General features: G+C 38.8%; 1 protein-coding gene across 10 annotated transcripts in view; it reads right to left on the bottom strand.

The window, feature by feature from the left end:
* The window catches only part of LOC122830651 (DNA-binding protein SATB1), a 117879-nt gene that overhangs the window by 55832 nt on the left and 42165 nt on the right, over positions 1–19882 (bottom strand). For 5 of the 10 annotated variants that reach the window (XM_044116172.1, XM_044116177.1, XM_044116179.1 and 2 more), the window contains exons 1-4: positions 9842–9975; positions 8203–8444; positions 2874–3050; positions 1192–1318 (exon numbers count right to left, since the gene is read on the bottom strand). In XM_044116172.1, coding sequence (XP_043972107.1) covers positions 1192–1318; positions 2874–3050; positions 8203–8419 — 521 coding nt within the window. In that variant the 5' untranslated portion in view covers positions 8420–8444; positions 9842–9975. Of the gene's footprint in view, positions 1–1191; positions 1319–2873; positions 3051–8202; positions 8445–9841; positions 10206–19882 lie in introns of those variants that run through there. The other 5 variants (XM_044116176.1, XM_044116175.1, XM_044116174.1 and 2 more) reach the window with 2 other exon arrangements.

Genomic DNA, 19882 nt, shown 5'->3' with positions numbered 1-19882 from the left:
AACGTCTCTACATTTTTTTAAGGATTTCAGGATCTGACCTTGGGATGCTTTTCTTTCCAGGAAAATTTTCCGCTCTCCCCAACGTTTTCCTTTTTTTATTTCTATAAAAGGACCCAGTAAAATTTCTCAGATTGAGAACCAATTGACAGAACAGGAATTGGTTCTGTGAGGTTGTTACTGTTGATTTTCTTTCTTGGCACCGTTTAACACACGCTGTATGTAAACTGCCAAAACTCCTGATTACTGATAAACAATGCATTTGATTAGCAGAATCTGGACGTCACTATTATGGAAGCAGCATGAATTAACATATTCTATAAATATTTTCTTATTTTTTTATAAATACTTCCTTATCTTAAGTATGTTTTTGGATGCATACTTTTTCATACTTTTACAGCTGTGTGAATGGGTGAGCATTTGTGAGTGTGAATGGATGATTGTAACCAAAAGCAACAAAGGGGAGTTAAAAGTGTTTTATTGCCCATCTGGGGTTGGAATTTAAATCTTAAAAGTACAGAACAGATGATTTTATGCATAAAATCTTAAAATCAAATAAATGTTTGTGGTCTGGATTCAAAAGAAAAATTTAACATCTGGGGATTTTTGTAGCTAATTCTGGTTCAAAAAAGAAACAAAAAACATAAAAACGTTTGGATTAATCTGCTGGAATTTCCTTTTATTTGCCTGATTCAATACTTGCAGCTTTATCATTATATTATATTTTATCTTCCTTCACCCATCTACAAAATAAAACGCTAATCAGTTAACAGCTCTTACCAGTTAAATTTAGATCAGCCAGTGGCGCTAAATCCACTCAATCGCTTTAGACTAAACTGTGAACAGAGTCTTGGATGACGCATTCGCTCTCTGTGTTTCTGTCTCTTAACAGATAAAGTGACTAACTATAAAACAAGTGTGTGTTTTTGGCACCCAGTAGGTGTAGAGGTTTTCCTCTGATATCTGTTCCTGTTTCCTGGGAGAGGTCAGGCGGCAGTTCCTGTGACTAATAATGCTATTCTGGGTATGAAACCAGCAGATTGGCAACTGCCAAGGAGAAAATGCTACGTGCTCATTGTGTTAATGCTGCAATCAGGGATTAATGCGACTCTACGGTAAACCCTCACATGAGATTGATGTATTCCGCATGTGTCGGCGAGGATGTGTGAATAATAAGCGGTGCCAGGTTCTTACCTGTGCAGCTGGATCTTAAGCGTGACCACGTGGTAGACGTCCTGAAGCATGTCGGCCACTGTGGCGTCCGGCGCGTCTGTCACGTACGACAGCGGGACGGGGTTCCACTTCCCCACCTGAATCATACCTGAGTGGATCAGACACACCGACGTGGGTGAACAACAGATGTGGACAAGACAGCGAGTGCATCTAAGCATCTGAGCTAATTTAAAAAACAGTAACACGTGTGAAAAGTGTGAATAGCACCATGTGTAGGCACCCAAGAAGCATCTTGGTGCCATAATCACTCTCCGCTCCTCTTTATTTATTAGTGAAATCACAACAAGCATGTGCAAATTTCTCTTGACGCCGTCTTCAAACCTGCAGCGGCCCACACAGCAGGACGCGAAGAGGAGGAAGGCTCGCGGGAGACCTGGATAAGGATGTGTGTGTGCGTGTGTGTGTGTGTGTGTGTGTGTGAGATGGACAGGTTACAATAAAAGAGCATGCAAAGAGGCACCTTGAAACAGCCAGCCTCGGCCTGCATGTGCTCCAGTGCAATTAGTGGACCCTTTCCTCCACCTGCCTACACTCGCTGTGTATGTGTATAAATATAGGCTCTGGAAGTGTGTGTAGAGCATGCATGTATGTAAAAACAGGTAGTGCACCTGACCCATTGGAGACTTTAGCATCTCCTGTCTGGGATCGAGATGAGCTACACTGCAAAAACACAAAACCTTCCCAAGTACTTTTGTCTTGTTTCTAGTGCAAATATATTAATACACTTGAAACAGGACAAAATTAACTTACAAGTAACTTAGGAGCTTGTTTTATGTCATTAATTCCTAAATATTGATGAAAAAGTATTAATTCCACTGGTGGATTGTTTTACTTATAACTAATATTTTCATCAATATTAAAAGAAACTCCTATATCTTGTTTAAAAGTCACTTGTAAGTTAGTTTTGTCTTATTACAAGTAGGGCTGCTACTAACAGTTACATTAGTGATTGATTGTTCTATTGATTATGTGACGATTAATAGATTAATCAGATAAAAATGGCTGATTTTGCAAATTTTTTATTTAACCACTTAAGCCTTTTTTTCCAGGATATTTGAAAAAAAATGTTTGTTCAATAAGAGAACGAACATTTTATTATCTAAAATGCAGTAAAATAGTATTAAATTAAGGAATTGATTATTTGTAGCCAACAGCAAAAAAAAATATTTCTAATATCAGCATGTGAACGGCTCAGCCCTTCTGCTTTACTTTACATCAATACAGATAATCTGTTTAATTTTCAGATTAATAAATGGACAGCAAAAGGTGCTTAATAGATTTATTACAGAATTTGAAGCAGGTGAAGCTAAAACTGTCACTTGACTTCTGGGTCAAACATATTTACAGATAAAAACAATTTTTAATCTTAAATAAAAAAAATATGTGTATTGTTTTAATTACTGCCCTCAACAGGTTGTTCTTTCAGCAAATGGCCATTTTTAAAGATTAATAAATTACTAAATTAGTTGACGATTATTTCATTAATCGATTAATCACAATTAATTGTTTGCACTAGAAACCAGATTTTGTGAGATTTTGCACATTTTCTTCACATTTGCATTAGGTAGGTTACAATGGTCACACAGTGTGTGTGAGCATACAGTAAGAGCATGCCAGGGTGACGGAGCGACCTCGGCGGTTACCTTTGGCCTGAGCTGCGGAGCTGTGGGAGTAGCCCAGCGACAGCAGGGCCATCTCGATGAGCTGGTTGAAGAGCATGTCCTTGCGCACCAGGACGAACTCGGCATGTTCCTCCTTGCTGTCGAAGTCCATGGGGTTCTCGTAGTGCTCGACCACGCAGAACACGGGCAGCATGTTGCCTGACGACACACAGGCACAGGCGAGAAACTGAGTGGGTTCCACGTTTATCCACATGCAAACGCTGACCTTCAGCGTTCCGTCGGCAGGCTGAAATTCAGTGCCGATGATTAAGTTACAGTAAGTGTCGAGGGACTCGGCGGGAATGACTCGGCTGCCGCGGAAGAGAAATGAACATAAAGATGAAGACATCGCTCATGTTTGAGGGAACAGCTTCTAATCAGAGGCACACACTTTTACCCTTTATTTCCTTCTGGTGACATAGATATTGTTAACCTTTACAAGTACATCAGATGTAAATGTAAATCTGAAACCGTATCAAGCAGCTGCTCATAACTGTGTTGAGAAGTCATCATCTGTACATCTGCAGCCTCTCCTGTTATTTTTAAGATCTCCCCTGTAGGGTGGGGTGTTGTTTTTCTGCGTTTTTGTGGTTTTCACAAACAGTTGTGTACACACCCCTATAAAATACCAGGGATTGTGTTTTGAAAAGGTCTGACCAAGAGAAATCTCTTAGTTTTTCCACACATTAAGGTGTATGCTACATAATTCAACCAAAAAATACTTATATTAGTTAGAATGAATGAAAAAAAGACATCCTTAAACTAATAGTTTAGATTTAATTGGTGCACAATTAGCATCACTTATAGTGGATCTGATTATGCTTTAGTTAAAGCATTTAGTTATTACTCATATGTCGCAAAGGTATCAATCAGGAGAAGGTTACAGAGAAATTTCACAGCGTTATAAGGACACTATGGTGGAGTGAAGGCTGTTATCAACAATGATGGAACAAGACAGAAGTCACAAAAGGGAAATGTTTCTTCAAAATAAAAGATGCCAAAAACGCCAAATATTTTTGTTGAAGGCAACAATGACTTCACCTTAAGAAAATTTAAGATTAGTTTGTTTTTCAATTTCTCAGAAACATTTAAAATTTTATAAAAAGGATCCATGCTATTTAATTGCTTTCTTCTTATATTCCAAACCAAAATAACTCGAAAATAACTTTCTGACGGTACATGTTATTTAGAGAAATCATACTGGTTGTCAAAGAGAGCACAAAATGAGCATGAATTCATCCACAGAGAGTTTAGAAATGGATGAAACTGAACAGAAAAAGGCACTTTATTTGTTGATGCATTTAGAAACAAAAGACAGTTGGATCTTTTGAGTATTGTCAAGTTGATCACTTGGCGTATTTTATTTTCTTCTGGATTAAATCTATGAAATGACATTCTTTTTAAGAGAGGCACAACAGAAATAATCTTTTAAACAGAATTAGCTGATTTACAGTTTCGCTCCCTAAAAAATTCAGAGCTGTTTCTGCGGGAACGCAACTCAAAAGTTAGCTATTTTCAGTAACATTCAGATATTTGAAAAATAAGTGGTAGGGACCACAAAATGTGTAAATTTGGAAGACATGTTGGTATCCAAAAAGTATCTTGAATGCCAGCAACTTCTGCTCTTAAAATTGGCACAAACTCTAAGATCAGTGCCTCTCTTTTTTGTTTATTAATGGCCAAGGTTTATATATTTCCCCAATGAACTACAGCAAATTTTAAACAGATAAATCTATATACATTACTGTCTGTAAAAATGAAATCAGAACCAGCAGACTGGACCCCACAGTAAACCTGAATTGGCCATTAAAGCCCAAACGGTGCATCGCTACATAAAACATCCGTTAAAAATCGTCCTTTCCTCTCTCTCCTTTTGGGCACAATATCCTCCTTATTCACTGTCAAGGTACTGTGATTACATTTGCCTTTCTACTCTTTTGCTTGCCAACCCAAAATCATCTTCCCATGATGCAGCGCTTCAAATCCCGAGCCACCTCCGTGCCCCCAGGTTCACTCCTCTGTGTCAACAGTGGCTCTGCTGCTTTGAGCAATGAGCAATTCCTGTCCAAAGCCTGAATTTTCAAATGTGCAAATATCACCAGTTTCTGTTAAAATAACATCCCTGTAAATTGAAGAGTTAGAAAAGGGTAAATTTGGCCTTTTAAAATTGAAGAAGAGGAGGAAAAACAGAACATGTCGAAGCATTCTTGAAGCAGAGCGTGTTTACGAGCCGCTCCGTTGCTCCACTTGGCTGTCGTGCGGAAACATTTCTGTATGTTTATTGTCACTGCAGACAAAAATGATTCACTTTCTAATATTTTCCAATCCCAGGCATTCCAGAAGATGTGCACAGCTCTGGCAAAACAATCAATAAGCCGACAAAATGCAACGGAATGTGCTGAAAGAGCTGCTTTTCTCCTCCCCTGATTTTAATAGATAAAGATCTAACAATAAAGACTGCTGTGTAGGTTCATTTGGGGGATCAATACTGGCTTTGTTTCCAGGGAGCCCAGAGAGGGCTGCGGTAAATATTGTTTCGGACTCGGACACAATGCCCACTGTGGGCTCTCTGCGAAGCCTCGGAGAATCATCCGCCTCCACTGGCCGCTTCACCCAACCAAAAAGAAAAAGAGGAAGAACTGATGAGTGGGAAGAGGTGGAGGAGCGGAGAGGAGAGGAGGCTCGGAGGAGAAAAACGCGGTGGGAGGCCACAAGGAGCGGCGATGATGAAGGTGACAAATTAAACTCTCTCTCAGCCGGAGCGCAAACACGTACATAAAAAGCAGCGAATGAGAGCAAACGGCCCATACGAGGACGCTCGCACGGCCGCTTTCCAAGACTTCCTGCATCCCCGTTGGCCAGGGAAAAACTAAAGCAGCCAAACAAACAAACAGTTTGGGAGCCAAGAGCAATCACGGCCGAGACACTGCAAGTTTTTTAAGTAAAGAAATTTAAAAAAATAAAAAAAACGATGTAAGTTACGACACTGCTTTGCAAAAGTATACCTAAAATTCTGCCATAAACATTGTAGTGAAGGTTTTGCAATAAGTGAAGAAATACCAATGAATAATAACGAAAGAGGCAGATGGTTATGCATGTTTTATCTTTTTGTTTCACAAATAAAAATGTGAAAAGTCCTCCTTAACTCTTTTACCCTCAAAATAAAGTGCAATAACCAATTGAAAATAGCAGATAGAGTCATTTAACCTCAGTATAAATCTGTCAGGAAACACAATAAAACACATCACCCCCCTAAGAAACATAGTAGAGGCACCATCATGCTGTGGAGAGGCTTTTCTTCAAGATGGTAAGAGATGATGGAAAGATGGATGGCTCTAAAAACATAGCAACCAAAACACAGGAGACTTACCCTAAACATACCAACAGAATGACTTGGATTAAATTAATCTATCAGAATATTCCAATAAAATCCAGACCTAAATCTGAAGATTTGAAATATGACGCTCCAGGCCGTCCTTGAGCTGTTCTAAAAAGATTGAGCCAAAATTTCAGTCTGCAGAGCTGCAAAGCTGGCAGAGATGCCCCACAAGGTTTACAGTCTTAAAATCCATCCCACTGTTTCACATTATCATTATTATTTCACAAACTTTTAAAAGCCATTAATTATTTCACCTCCTTGCTACTTTGTGTTGGTGTATCGCATAAGAAGTACCAACAAAATTTGACAAAATGTAAAAAAAAGTTTTCACTACTTTTCAAAGTCGGATAGCTTTTTCAATTATTTTCTTCTTAAAAAATGACACCAGTTATTTTAAAAATACACGTTAAAATATTAAAAACTATATTTAAGAATCTCAATTTTCAAACTGAAACTACTCAGTACATAAATATAAGAGTCACAGTTGCAGTGCTGTGCAGAAATATTTCTCACACTGGTCCTCTATTAGCTTTTGTTTGAGCAAATAGTTGCTGTGTGATATATGAATGAGTGAGTGTGGAGTCTAAACAGAAGAGTGTTTTGTTTTCTTTTTTCTAAAATAAAGTTTAGGACAAATGAGTGGAAGAGCTTGTCCACTCAAGTGAGTACTAAGGTTGAGTTAATCAGTGTTTAATTTGCTTTCCTTCATTAATATGAAGTTTTATTTGAATAATTTCTAAAAAAAAAATCTAATTTTGACTGCATCTCTAAGTCCAGACATTTATTGTATCATTTATCGTGATAAATCTCTTATCAAGGTAAGACTTCGATTTATTGTTGTCACAATAAATTTCAATGAACATTGTTTAAAAAGCCCCAAAACTTTTATTTTTACTATTTTTAAATACTGTTTCATTTTGATTGCATTGCTTTCCAGCGGTGGGCATTTATCGTATCGTTTATCATAATAAATTTCTTATCCCGATAAGATTTTTCTTATTGTTGTAATGATAAATTCCAATTAATGATGTTTAAAAAAAACAGTCCCTATTGTCAGGATTGTAGTTTTTACTATTTGTAGCCACTGTTTGTTCAATAAAGGTGTGTCAATAAATATCAACAAATGTGAAAATAGGAGTAAATGCAGTTAGTGTTTGTGTTTTAGTGCTACAAATCACACGTCTTTATGTGATTGTTGTCCAAAAGAAGCATGTTACAAATTGTTTTTCCAAGAGAAATATCTGTGCTTGGTGCATATTTACAAAAAAACTTAATAAATTGTTCTTATTGTATCTTTTATCGCTATCAAAATAATACCACAAACTAATGTGATAAAACTTTACATTCATATCAGCCCTGTTTCTCTCATTCACATATTTTTTTATAATTTAGTTCTTCTAAAGGAATATTTAACTATTTTCCCGGGAAGGACAGTCTCGACAACAAATAAATTGTCCCAGAAATTATTATTATTATTGTCATTTTGAGACCATTTTCAACTAATATAATAATAATAATGACATTATAATGCAAGCAGATCATCTTAAATATTAAAAAAACCTTTCATTTCTAAACAAAAATAAACAAAACAACAATGATTAAAATAAATTATGACGTCTCTGCAACCAAGATTACGTTTAAAAAAATATCAATCATTCAGCTTTGACAGGGAAAACAGGCAAAAGTGGCAGGTAGTGCAAAAAAACTACTTTGTATTGGGTGTCAAATGTTTGCATTATTTTTCAAAATGTCAACCTTTGCACAATATTAACGATTTTTATTCATCTCATTTCACTTTATCATGGGACTGATTGCTGCATTGCTTATTGCGACAGGCTTAGTCACAATGATTTGTTGACTGATGTTAAAAAATGACTGAGGAAAAGTTGAATAAAAAGTTGACCATTTGGCTGCAGCTGCATGCTCTCCTACCTCTCTTGTGGCAGGCTTTCAGCAGGTGGCCAGCAGGTTTGTACGGGATCCCGGCGAGCTTGGCCCCGGCGCTGCCCAGCCTGGCCCGGCCCAGGGGGCTCCCGTTCTGCTCCAGCCGGGGCAGCTTGGCCGGCGGGGCCTTGGCTTCGGCCAGGCCGCCTACCAATAGCTCCGAGTTCTCCTTGCCCAGACACGACTCGCTGAGATGGTCCATCATCCTCAGCACCTCAGCTCACTATCACCTGGAGAGGGATAAACAGAAAAGAAAGAAAAGACATCAGCGGCTAATTCTTTGGATCATATATGAAGATAATCTAATAAAGTTGCTGGAATGGTCATATATTTTAATGATGTAACATTTATGGCTGTCCCGCCAGATACTCTTGAGGAAAAAAAAGGAGTAACGAAGGCAGAATTTGTTGTGCAAACATCTGACATTGTTCTTGGTTGCATGCAGTGAAAACACACAAGGTTCTGCAGAGCGTTGCAGGAAGCTAACTCAATTCGATGTGTGAGTCACTGCTTCGTGTGGCTTCATGCAGCAGCTCGGAGGGCAAAAGGAGGCGAGAGGCCGCGGCGTCGCTCTGGTGCGACAGAGATGTCGGCTGCTCAACAGGTGTGAACTTTATTTATAGGTTTTGCAATGAAAGCGATAATTTTAAAAACACAACAGTAACGTTTACGAGCCCGGGCCGGCGGGAGAAAACAAAACAAAACAAAACAAAAAAACATGGCTTGAGGAAAGTTCGCAACAAGCGACTGCTGACTCATAATCAGTCATCAAAATTTTGAACATGGGGACGCTGCATCACCCACAGGTGCTTCAAGAGCTCGAATACAACTCAGCAGAATCATGGTGAAAATTCAACCTGCCGTTTGTTGAGGTGGAAACGTAGTGGTGCGTTCAGGTTAACGGGAGCTGATGGACGTGAGCTGGAATCCTCAAAGAGTGAAAAGGGCAAAATCATCCACCCCCATGCAAAAAAGATCATGAACTCCCCCATTCATAGCATGCAATGAGGCAAACTAATTTGAGGAGGAAGGGGAGGAGGACAGAGAGGAATCCAAACCCGGATACCGTCCAGATCCAGGTCAGGAGTTTTAAATGACCTTAAAACACAAAACAGGAGCAAAAGTTCAAATCACATTCTAAGAAAGTGGATTTATGCAGAAATGGAGGGGAGTGCATTGAAAACTGCATGTAGAGTGAAAAAGAAAAAAAATATATATAAAATAGAGCAATAATTCAACCCTGACTTATGCATCTCAGGTTTTCAGGGAGTTGGTTGAAACTACAGGCTGCCTTTTTTCACCTGACTAGTGACTAATAAGCTTTACACCAGGTTAAAACACTAAAACATTTTCCACCATGTGATTCACTTTTCTGGTCTACAACCAGCAGCATTTTTTGAGAAGCTGTGATTGCCTCGTTGACTTTTATTGACACCTGTAAAGACAGGAAAATAAAAGGCATACAACAGCCGATTTTTCTCTCTCTTTTTTGGCAATGTTTGGACAGAAATCTGTTTTATTTTGTTGGGGTTTTTTAAAACATAAATAAAGAGATAATTCACCTCTATTAGTCTGAGTCTATCAGTGCCTTGCCCTATGCTCGATCATATTGAGATAACACACCAACCTGAATCTGAGAACTTCAGCACTGGAGAGCATAAAAAACCGCCTGGAAAACGCGTCTCCTTCAAGTTTAGCCAGGGTAGAAAAATATTTCTTTTTTAAACCAAAAACAAAAATTACAAACAAAAAAAAACACAACAACTCCCGAGTCCTCTCCTCAGTTGGACTCGCTCTCCGTGTGCATGACAGCGGGGAGGTTGTGCTAAAAAAGAATCAGTGTTGAACCAGACGCTTTCTCCGGCTCTTCTTGGCAGCGCAGCGGACAAACAACAACAACAACCCGGCGTCTGTGTGCCACTGCGAGGGACGACAAGGTCGAGATGGACCGCGATAGGCGAACATTGGTGAGCGGTTATGTCTCTCTGTGTGAGTGCCGGAGCCCCTGAACGTTAGCTAATTCCGTCCAGCTGGAGGAAACAAACGGCAGAAAAAACGGAAAGCGGTAAAACCGGCGACATTTAGCTTCATAAAGTGGAGCGGGTTCAGCCGCCTCCAACCGCCGCTGCAACGGTTACAAGTCAAGAGGCGACTTCGGCTCTAGTTCCGCTCCGCGACATCCAACACCGCCGCCGAGCAGTCCGGATAGCAGCCGATTATAAACCCTCGATGTGGACGGATACGAGAGCAGCCCCGGCGGTAGTGATAATAGGAGGCGTCCTGTCTGTTGGATGGGGGATTGGCGTCCGGACGGAGCTCCTCTTCTGTTTCTCTTTCTTTCTTTCTTTCTGTCTCTGCCCCTCTCACTCCGTCTCTCCCTCTCTGTCCCCATTAAATTATTAGTTGTATTGACTCATCACTCCCCCCCTCACTGCTCTGCTCTCCTCGCTGCTGGTGCTGCCGCTGCCTGCGCTTTCCCCCTTTTTCTCCTCCTCATTTCCATCAGCGTGGCGGAGGAGGGGTAAATTTATTTCTATATCGTTATTTGGAGGGGTGAGAAACATTATAAAGCATGAACTAGAGCCAGGGTAAGGTATTAGCGAACTACGCGACTGCTTAGTGACCCTCGGAGGCCAGAGGGGGGCACCCAAGCGCGCTTGAATTCTTCCAAAAACATATTTTATTACATATTTGTTGAAACTGTCACTCTGTTGTGACCATATGGCATGAGACTGTGAAAAAATTTTTGCTCCTCTGCCGTCAGTGCTATCAATAAATAACCAATCAGAGTCATGAGGAGGGTCTTAGTGCTGTCAATCACTCTTCATGTAGCGCTGCAGCTAGCAGAGCCTCAGGCTAGTTAGCATGGCCAGCAATGACGGTGATTTGCTTGTCACTGTAAGTTGTTTCTCCGCCATTAGCACATTGAGCAGCGAGTACATGAAATTGATTGACAGCGCTAAGACCCTCCTCCTGGCTCTGATTGGTCGTTTTTGGTCGGAAGTGAAGCATTTCTTCACCAATAGTAGCTCAAGGAGAGGATGGTCGAAATCGATCTCTTCACAGATTATCTGTCTCATATTTTGCTGTCAAAACACAGTGACCGTTTTAACAAATATGGAAAAAACATATTTCTACAAGTTACATATTGAAGCTTTAAAGGAATAGCTCACATTTTTAAAGAGTACTTAGACTATTTTCCGAAAAATAAATCAAATAAACACATTTGCCCATGCACAATAATGAAACATTAAGAAAGATGGAGTAATAAATTAGCGCTTATTATGAAAACATGGGATATAGACTTGTACAATAAAACATTTAGTTTATCTAACAAAAGATGTGACTGTTATAAAAATAAACGTCTTTTTTCTGTTTATGATCAGTCCACCTGGGGGCGCATTGACGCAAATCCATAAATCCTTTCTGCTAAATTATAATCTTCAAACTAAATTCAACAACTATTATTCGGTAAGAGAGTCATAACATTCTCTAATTGTCTTCTCTTATAGTGTTTTAAATAACATAGATAAATACGGTACACTTTGTGGATGTGAATTTTAAGAATGATCCAGAAATGTTTCTTTTAGCACTTTCTAGACAGATTATACACTCAATATTTGTTTGAGCCATTTTTGCATGAATTCATACATGCAGCGTGGTGTGGAAGCGATTAGCACGTAGCAATGCTAAGGTCTTAAAGAATCTCGCCCAGGTTGAATTAATGGTGGCCTTCATCTCTTCTGCATTGTTAGGTCTGCAATCTCTCATTTTTCTCGTTATGGTACTCCATAGTTTCTCTGTGAGGTTTAAGAGGTCAGTGAGCTGGCCAGTTAATGCGACGGTCATTAAAGCAGCTACTGGTACTTTTGGCAGTCCTGCTGGAAAATAAAATCAGCATCTCCATAAAGTCAGTGAAGGGAAAGTATGAAGTGCACAAAAATGATTCCAGAGACTCCTCTGAACTGAGGACACAATGAAAACACAATGGAGCAACACTAGTGGGTTACACTGCGCCACAAATCCCCACCGAAACTGGAAAATTTCACACTGGACCTCAAGCAACTTGGATCTGGTGCCTCGCCACTCTTTCTCCAAACTCTGGGAACTCAAAATGAAATGCAGAGTTTTACTTCCAGTTCGGTTCAGGCCTTTTTCCTAAATACATCAGAGTGGTATGGCGCGTGACGCATTGAGGCTGCAGTCCACAATCTGTGAATCTCAATCAAATTCTTTAATGGGCAGTGCGTCATAATCCTCTGCCACAGTTTTTCCTTCAAGTAAACTTTCCACCAATATGCTTCAATGACTTTTTGTGGCACACCATTCTGCCAGATAATGGTTTTTCTGTAAGCCACAATGTAACAGAGTTCAGTTTTTTATTGGTACTATGCGATATTTAATTTCTGATTTTAGGGTTGCCATTAGCTCTAAGCTATAATCTTTAAAATTAACTAAAATAAACACCTAAAATCACACTGGATGAGTTTACATAATGTACTTTATGAATTCAGGCTGACATAAATTAACGTTTTTTCCTGATATTTTAAGTTACACACCTTTATGTCTTAAAGTAATTTTCTTCTGTTAAACGTTTATGGGCTGTTATTATCTTCCCTGCAGGAAATAATTCTTTTTTTTTTTTTCTTTTTTTTTGAGAATATATCTGGTCTATATTCAGATTAATCTACCTGACCGAAAGACAAAGTGTGCATTCTACAATCTGGAAACAACTAAAATCACAAAAATGTCAGTCTTTATTAATCTTTCAACTGTTGTCACATTGGCATCAAAGTATCTGATGATAATTTACACATGAATTTGAGTTTGGAGGCAGCGTGACTGGAATAATCTTCCTACTTGAAACAAATACTCGGAATGTAAGAGTATCCGACTTTCAGTTAAAATCTGATATGAAAGTAAAGCAGAGAAAATGTTTTTACTAAAAGCTAATTTATGATTTTTTAAAACTGTTTCACTTTTCTTTAGGGATGTTTTTCTGATTGGTGATTATTTGTTCCGTTCTCAGTTCATGTTTCACACAAGAAGAATATTGGCGGCGCACCACCTCCAACCTCCACTTCCTGTCTACATAGTTACTGGTTTCATTCACTTGACACAGTCTAATGGTTCTTGAAATAGTTTTCAAATAAACTACTCACTTTATTGAGATTAAAAGTTGTTTTTCACACAGTAAACATAACCTTTGGTTTTACCCACTTTCCAGATTCGCACTTTATTCTTTATTTATCTAAATAATTAGGCATGGGAAGCTCTACACTGCAGATAACATATTTACTGCTTTTATGAGAACCCCACTGAACTATATCTGGATTTTCTAATTTAATAAGAATAAACCTGACTTTTAATTAGCTCATAATTTTGAGTTAAATATATTTAATATTTTAAACAGTTTTTAAATGTAAAATTTTTTTTATAGCATGAAGACGTAAAATTACTAAGGTTTTATATTTGCTCACATATTGAAACTGAAATGCAATCTATAATCTAATTGATTTGACTGAAATCAAGCAATATTTATCCATACTGCTGCTAAAATAACAAAACATTGATTAATGCATCTTTAAGAATGTTATCACTCACATTTTTACACAGTATTATGGAAAAATATAGAACAAACACCCACTAAATTTAGTAGATAATTAAGTTTTTAATGTGGGAACTTAAAGTTTCTAACAAGCTAGTATTCTCTGTTTAATTAGTCAGGCTCTCTGCTGAGGTAGCCAGGCCAGTGCCTATCTAGCATGTTGCTACTAATGTGTGTTTATATTTTCTGACGGGACAAAATCACACAAATTAAATTTTTCTGTAAGCGTGGGGAAAAAAACTTTCTTTTTCTAAATTTCTGACATGCAGTGTTTAGCTAGTAGAGGCGGGCAACATGACAAATTGCAACATTTTTACAGTATAATTTATGACTTTCTAAGTATCTTTTTTTCCAGAAAAGGAATTTGACAGTGATAATTGTATGAACAACTTCAATGCAAATATATTTTCATTGCACCAAAAGGCTAGTTTTCATCAAGAAAAGAAAACTGTATTAACTTAGTTTAATGTGATATATAGACGACATTAATAATCTTCTTTGCTTTGAAAGATTGACAACTCTTTCAAAAGCAACGCAATCAGATATCGACTCCCAGTGGTAAATATTAAATAAAAGATTGTCTTAATTGTAAATAGGTACGTTAAAATCAGTTTTTTCAATAAGGTTTAGCTGTGATTAAACCAGTTTTGCACACGTGACTATAAATAATATAAATATATGAGCATAGACTCGCTGTGCTCTGACGTTTCACAACGTGAATCATCGCTGAAGGAATTTTAATTATGGCGGCTACTTATCAATAACACAACATCCTGATCACAATTACATCACACATTCTCCACAATTATTATCTGACTTTTCTACGATGTTAATGCCAGAGGAAAAAAATCAAAATAACGCTGAAAACATAGAGCGCCTTCTTTCAAATGCCGCTCTGCTAAGGTTAGCTAGCCTCCATTGCTAATGGTATTGAATGGACATAAGATGGACAGACAAATTTAGTCTCATTAATTTTGTTCCCTCTTTTCACAATAGAGCTCATAATAATATTTTATGAAGATCTTCACTTCTGAAGAAATACAATGTTATTAAATTCCTTATTTTGGTTTATGTAAAATTTCAGTTGCGTTAAGCTGCCTTAGCAATCAGCCATCACAAGGTGGATTCTTACACAAATTATGCAATAAACACTCTCCATAGTTTTGCAATTATGTTTACATAATGGTACTAATCTAATAGTTTATAAAAAAATTTAATTAGTAATGTATTTGTTACTTGTATCTTAAGAGTGCAAGTTAAAGCTGGACTTCACTGCTAGCTTAGTAATTAACTATAAAACAATTAGTATGAAAAGAATGCGTGACATATAAGTCGCATGACTTTGTATTTTTGTGTTTTTATGACATAAAGCACTTTCAAATGCCTTGTTGCTAAAATGTGCTATAAAAATAAAATTTCATTGATTTGATCGAAAAGAACAATACACAACCAATTAAGCATGGTGGCACTGTGGTGGCCAATTCAATGGTTCCCTCGCCCCCCATATAAACTTTGTCCGCCCCTGGAAGAGAGTGAATGTGTATGTGACCAACAAACCTCCATTTGTTTGGACATATTTCTCAAAAAGTAGAGTTAGAAAGAAAGCACATTTCACTCACACACACATAAACAACTATAAAACCCTACACACACGCGCACACACCGTCGGTGTGATTTCAGACTGTGCACACAGGAATTTTTAATCAGCTTGATTAGAGTGAGGCGGTCCTGCATTTATTAGTGGGCAGCAGCACACAGCTGCTCTCACACACACACAGACTCCAAATACCTCAATCTATTAAGTCTGTGTGTTATTTTCATGCTTATGTTTCATTCAAACATTTTTCTATTTTCATTTCACCTGCATTTATTGTGCAAAAGTGGCAAAAAAAACTGATTTATACGAGTCAAACATCGAGGAAAATGGGCCACCTTAAAGCTACAATACATATTTTATATTTTGCATATATCCAACCTTATGTTGACGCGTTATTGCATTAAAAGTAAGTAAGTTAAACTTCCTTTCATGCAAACATAACACCTTATAAACTTTAACCTGCGCTCCATTATGTCAAAGTAGATTATCCCAAAATATAAGGCAGGATAATCTGTGTTGACGTCAACAAAAGTCTGAACTGTCAAACATTCAGGACAAAATGTTCAGGGAGCAGCTGGACGTTGATGTTGTTACTTGTGCAATTATTTCAGAAGCCTCAAAAAAGTTAATCTGTTGAAACAGACAACAGAAGCACTGATATACTGTTTGTATGTAATTAAAAGGTGCGTTTATAATAACGGTTTACTGCGGGATTATTAATGCTGAAGAAGTGCATGCACAGGTGAGAAAAGGCATCTAAAATGTTATTTATCTGTTCTTATGATGTCATTCAAATCTGTAACTTATGTAAGACGAGCGCGCTTTCCTCCCTTAATTGCTGCAACAAATGAGAGGTGAGAAGCTGCGTCTGTCCAGGTCGCGTAAGAACAAAAACAGGAAACCAACACAACACAGGAAGCCTGCGCACCTATCGCAGCGTCAGAACCAGAGGCTCTGAGGCGACCTCGCAGGTCAGGCGGGTACGAGCCGCTTCGCACATGTCAATAAATCTTTGCAGGGCACAAAACGAGACCTGGGGGCGGGGGGGCGTATAAATCAACTCAGAACGACGAGGAAGTGCTTGAGTCAGCGAAGAAAGGAACGCGACATGTTGACTTTTAAGAAAGGCGGTCAGTTCTGGAGTTGAGATGCAGTTAAACTTAATTTGGAAGAGGAACAGGTACAGCAACAAGATGCAGATAAAGTAATACTGAGCTATATCATCAGCCACATGTGAAACCAAATCATTGTTCCGCTCACCTCTACTGTGAGGTCAAAAGTTTGTTCATCTGCAAATACGTTCGTAAAAGGCAGAAAGAAGCCGGCACTTTTAAACAGAAAAACTACAATGTGAAACTCACCTTTCGGACCCACGATGGAACAATGGTGTGGTTGACACCTGGTTCAGTGTGAAGTTTTGAGGGGGCGTCTGAATTTAAAACGGAGACCTATGACTGTGGCTTTCTTTGAAAGGAAATGGAAGGAAGACTTTTTTTAGACCCCCTCCCGACCAAAATGTCTACAGTGACGAACCGAGGCCGCCACACAGATTCACCTATCAATTCTTATCTTAACCAGGCTCAAGGTTTCAGAAAAGTGCCTACACTGTAAGCTAAGCACAGCTGTGGTGTGCTGTGTGGTTACACGGCTGTGCTGTGTGCCGTCGCAGACCAGAATCAGCTCGTTTTCAGCATCAGGTGAGACATTTCGATCAGAAAAATGAGCAATTTCAAACCTAAAATCTAAACAAGGTTGAAGCTCTTTCAGGATAAAACATCTAGATATAGCTCTAAAAAACATACAGAACAACCGCAAATGTTTAGTTTCTCTGATTGTTGCATTTTTAGGCATTTAAGTAACAAAAACAGAAAACAATTCTTCCAAATTTCACAAAAAAGTATTGACATTTTTTGCAGATTGTGACAAATAGACACTAGACTGAAATAAGTGGTGGGCAGTATGCACTTAAAAGTTTTATCATGATATTTTGTGGTGACATTAAGAAAAATGTATTACTTCTTTTTTGAGTCTGACTGCGTCTCAGCATTCAAAACCCCACAAACACAAATTCTGCTCTTGAGAAAAATTGTAATGCACTTCTTTGTTCCTAAACTTCTCACAATTATTGATATTTAACAAATAAATAAATAGTGGAGAAAATAATAAAACCAACACCACAGACACTTTTGGGGGTTCTTGAATATTAGCTGGAATGTATTGTAACATTGATAGCTCAAAATCCTCATCATGATAAGAAATTTATCACAATAAATGACAAACAATACGATAAATTTGCTTTCACGCAGCTTTTTTTTTTTTGCATATGCAGCGCCGTCATGCTCTCTGCATCTCCTGCTTTGCGGCACCTCGACTTTCACAGCACTGCTGCAAAAAACATCATGCACCTTCACATGTTTTCCCACGTTTGACGTCTTCTGCAGGTTTTTCTCCCCCCACCCGTCTCACACCCCCTCTCCTCCCGGCCTCTCTCGGTAACCGAGCGACGGTGAAAAGCGAGCCATTGTCGACAAATGCTCTTTTTCTCTCTGGCATGACGCAAACCGCCGCAGTCATTTTCCACAGCGATTGTCGGGCGCCATCAGAGAGAGAGCGCCGATAACCCCTGCCAGGCCTTGGCACCAGCCAACAGGTGCCGCCACTGCCAGGCGAGGCTTTGGCACCGAGCGCGGCTCGCGGAAACCCTCTGACATCCAGAAGGGCACAGATTTGCACTGAATGCACCACTGAATCAACACTGCTGATTATCAATTAACATATAGCGGTTTTTGTGTCTCGCAGAAAAGAGGAACAAAAAAAATGGGCTTTGAGGCAAAGAAAGCTGGTTTTAAAACATACTAGTCTTGTGCTGTCATCATCATGTTCTGAATGCAGATTTAGCTCTGCTCAGGGTGGCTTTCTGCAGGCCTCTGGACTGCGCAGCCAGAATCTTTTTTTTTCCTTTTCTCCATGGCTGATGGCCACATTTGTAAAGACGTCATGAGAAATGACAGAATATCTGCACCACCTGCAGAGTGTGCATTATCAAAGGTAACGCTTATCTGTGTATCACATTTGGCCTGCTGGGTAAAAGCCTCACGTTTACGTCTCATTAAGCCCGTTTCTTTAAAGACACCAACAATCAGCACACAAAGGGGGAGAACATGACTAAGAAAACACATCACAGTTGGCTCGGCGTCGAAGAGCGTCTTTATTTAGCGCGTCACATGAACCCGCGCCGCCACCGCTCGCAGCACGTAGGTGTCTGTGATGTCTTCATGCTCGCCACTTGTGATGCCTCTAATGGGCATTAATACGATTATTTGCCTCCTAATACAAATTAGGCTGAGCGGCAAACACAAACAGCATGGGGGCTAAGCTCCGCCACCGGTTTTGACTCTGAAGCGTCTCCCACAATAACGCAAACATAATGGTGTTATTTATTAGAGGCTGCGGAGGATTTTAATAAATCTGTCGAGGAATGTGTCAAAAAGACGCCTCTGTGAGTGGGTGCGCAGACGAGCCTCAGACAGACACTGAGAGTGGAAATAAAGTCAAATAAATCTGAACAAATTGGGCGGATTTCACTTTTTGAGGAAATTTGATCTAGAAAAGTAAAAAGAAATCCCATAAAATTCTTAATTATGAAAACAGTAATCCAATTTGTTCTGATTGAAATACTGGCATGCACTGCACTGCAAAATCACAAAGTCTTACAAAGTATTTTGCCTACTTTCTACTGCAAATATATTGTATAGTTTAAGTAAGACAAAACTGACTTAAAAGCTACTTTTCAGTAAGATATATGAGTTTGGTTTAAGCAAATAATTCCTTAAAATTGATTTTTTTTTTAAAGTACTAGTTCCACTGTCAGATTATTTCACTTAAAACCTGGGAAGAATATTGTGAAATAATCTTCCTGTGAAACCATCAGGGAATTATTGACTTTCAAAAGCTCCAGTATCTTGCAGGAAAGTTACCTTTAAGTTAGTTTTGTCTTATTTCAAGTGTATTAAGATATTTGCACTTGAAATTATACCAATAATACTTGGTAAGATTTAGTTTTTTTGCAGTGTGTCTTCTATAAAACTCCCCAAAAATTGTGAAAAAAACATTTATCACAACTTCCTTAATATGACTTTACATGTTGTGGTTGATAAGCAACCAGAACCGTCTGAAAACAAGGTGGTTTTGATCATCTATGTCCATGTTGTGGTGTTGGAGGAGACAGAAAAGAGGAAAACAGGGGGCATGATGAACCGAGAGTCGGCTGCTGAGTCTTTAATTGTTTTATAATCACATGAAGAAGACAGAAATAGCAGCGGAGCAAGTGGTCTCCTCCTCGGGTCAGCTGACATCAAGGCCTGACGCCGCTCGGCCTCCGCCTGCCGCCCTGCGCCGACAAAACACCAAAACCGTTTGCGCTGGAAGACGAAAAGACAACAACACTGTTCTCACACCGCAAA

This window comes from Gambusia affinis, linkage group LG05, assembly GCF_019740435.1.
Source record: "Gambusia affinis linkage group LG05, SWU_Gaff_1.0, whole genome shotgun sequence".
NCBI classification, from domain to species: Eukaryota; Metazoa; Chordata; class Actinopteri; order Cyprinodontiformes; family Poeciliidae; genus Gambusia; species Gambusia affinis.
The sequence above is the reverse complement of the archived record's forward strand: the minus strand, read 5'-3'. Positions and strand labels throughout refer to the sequence as shown.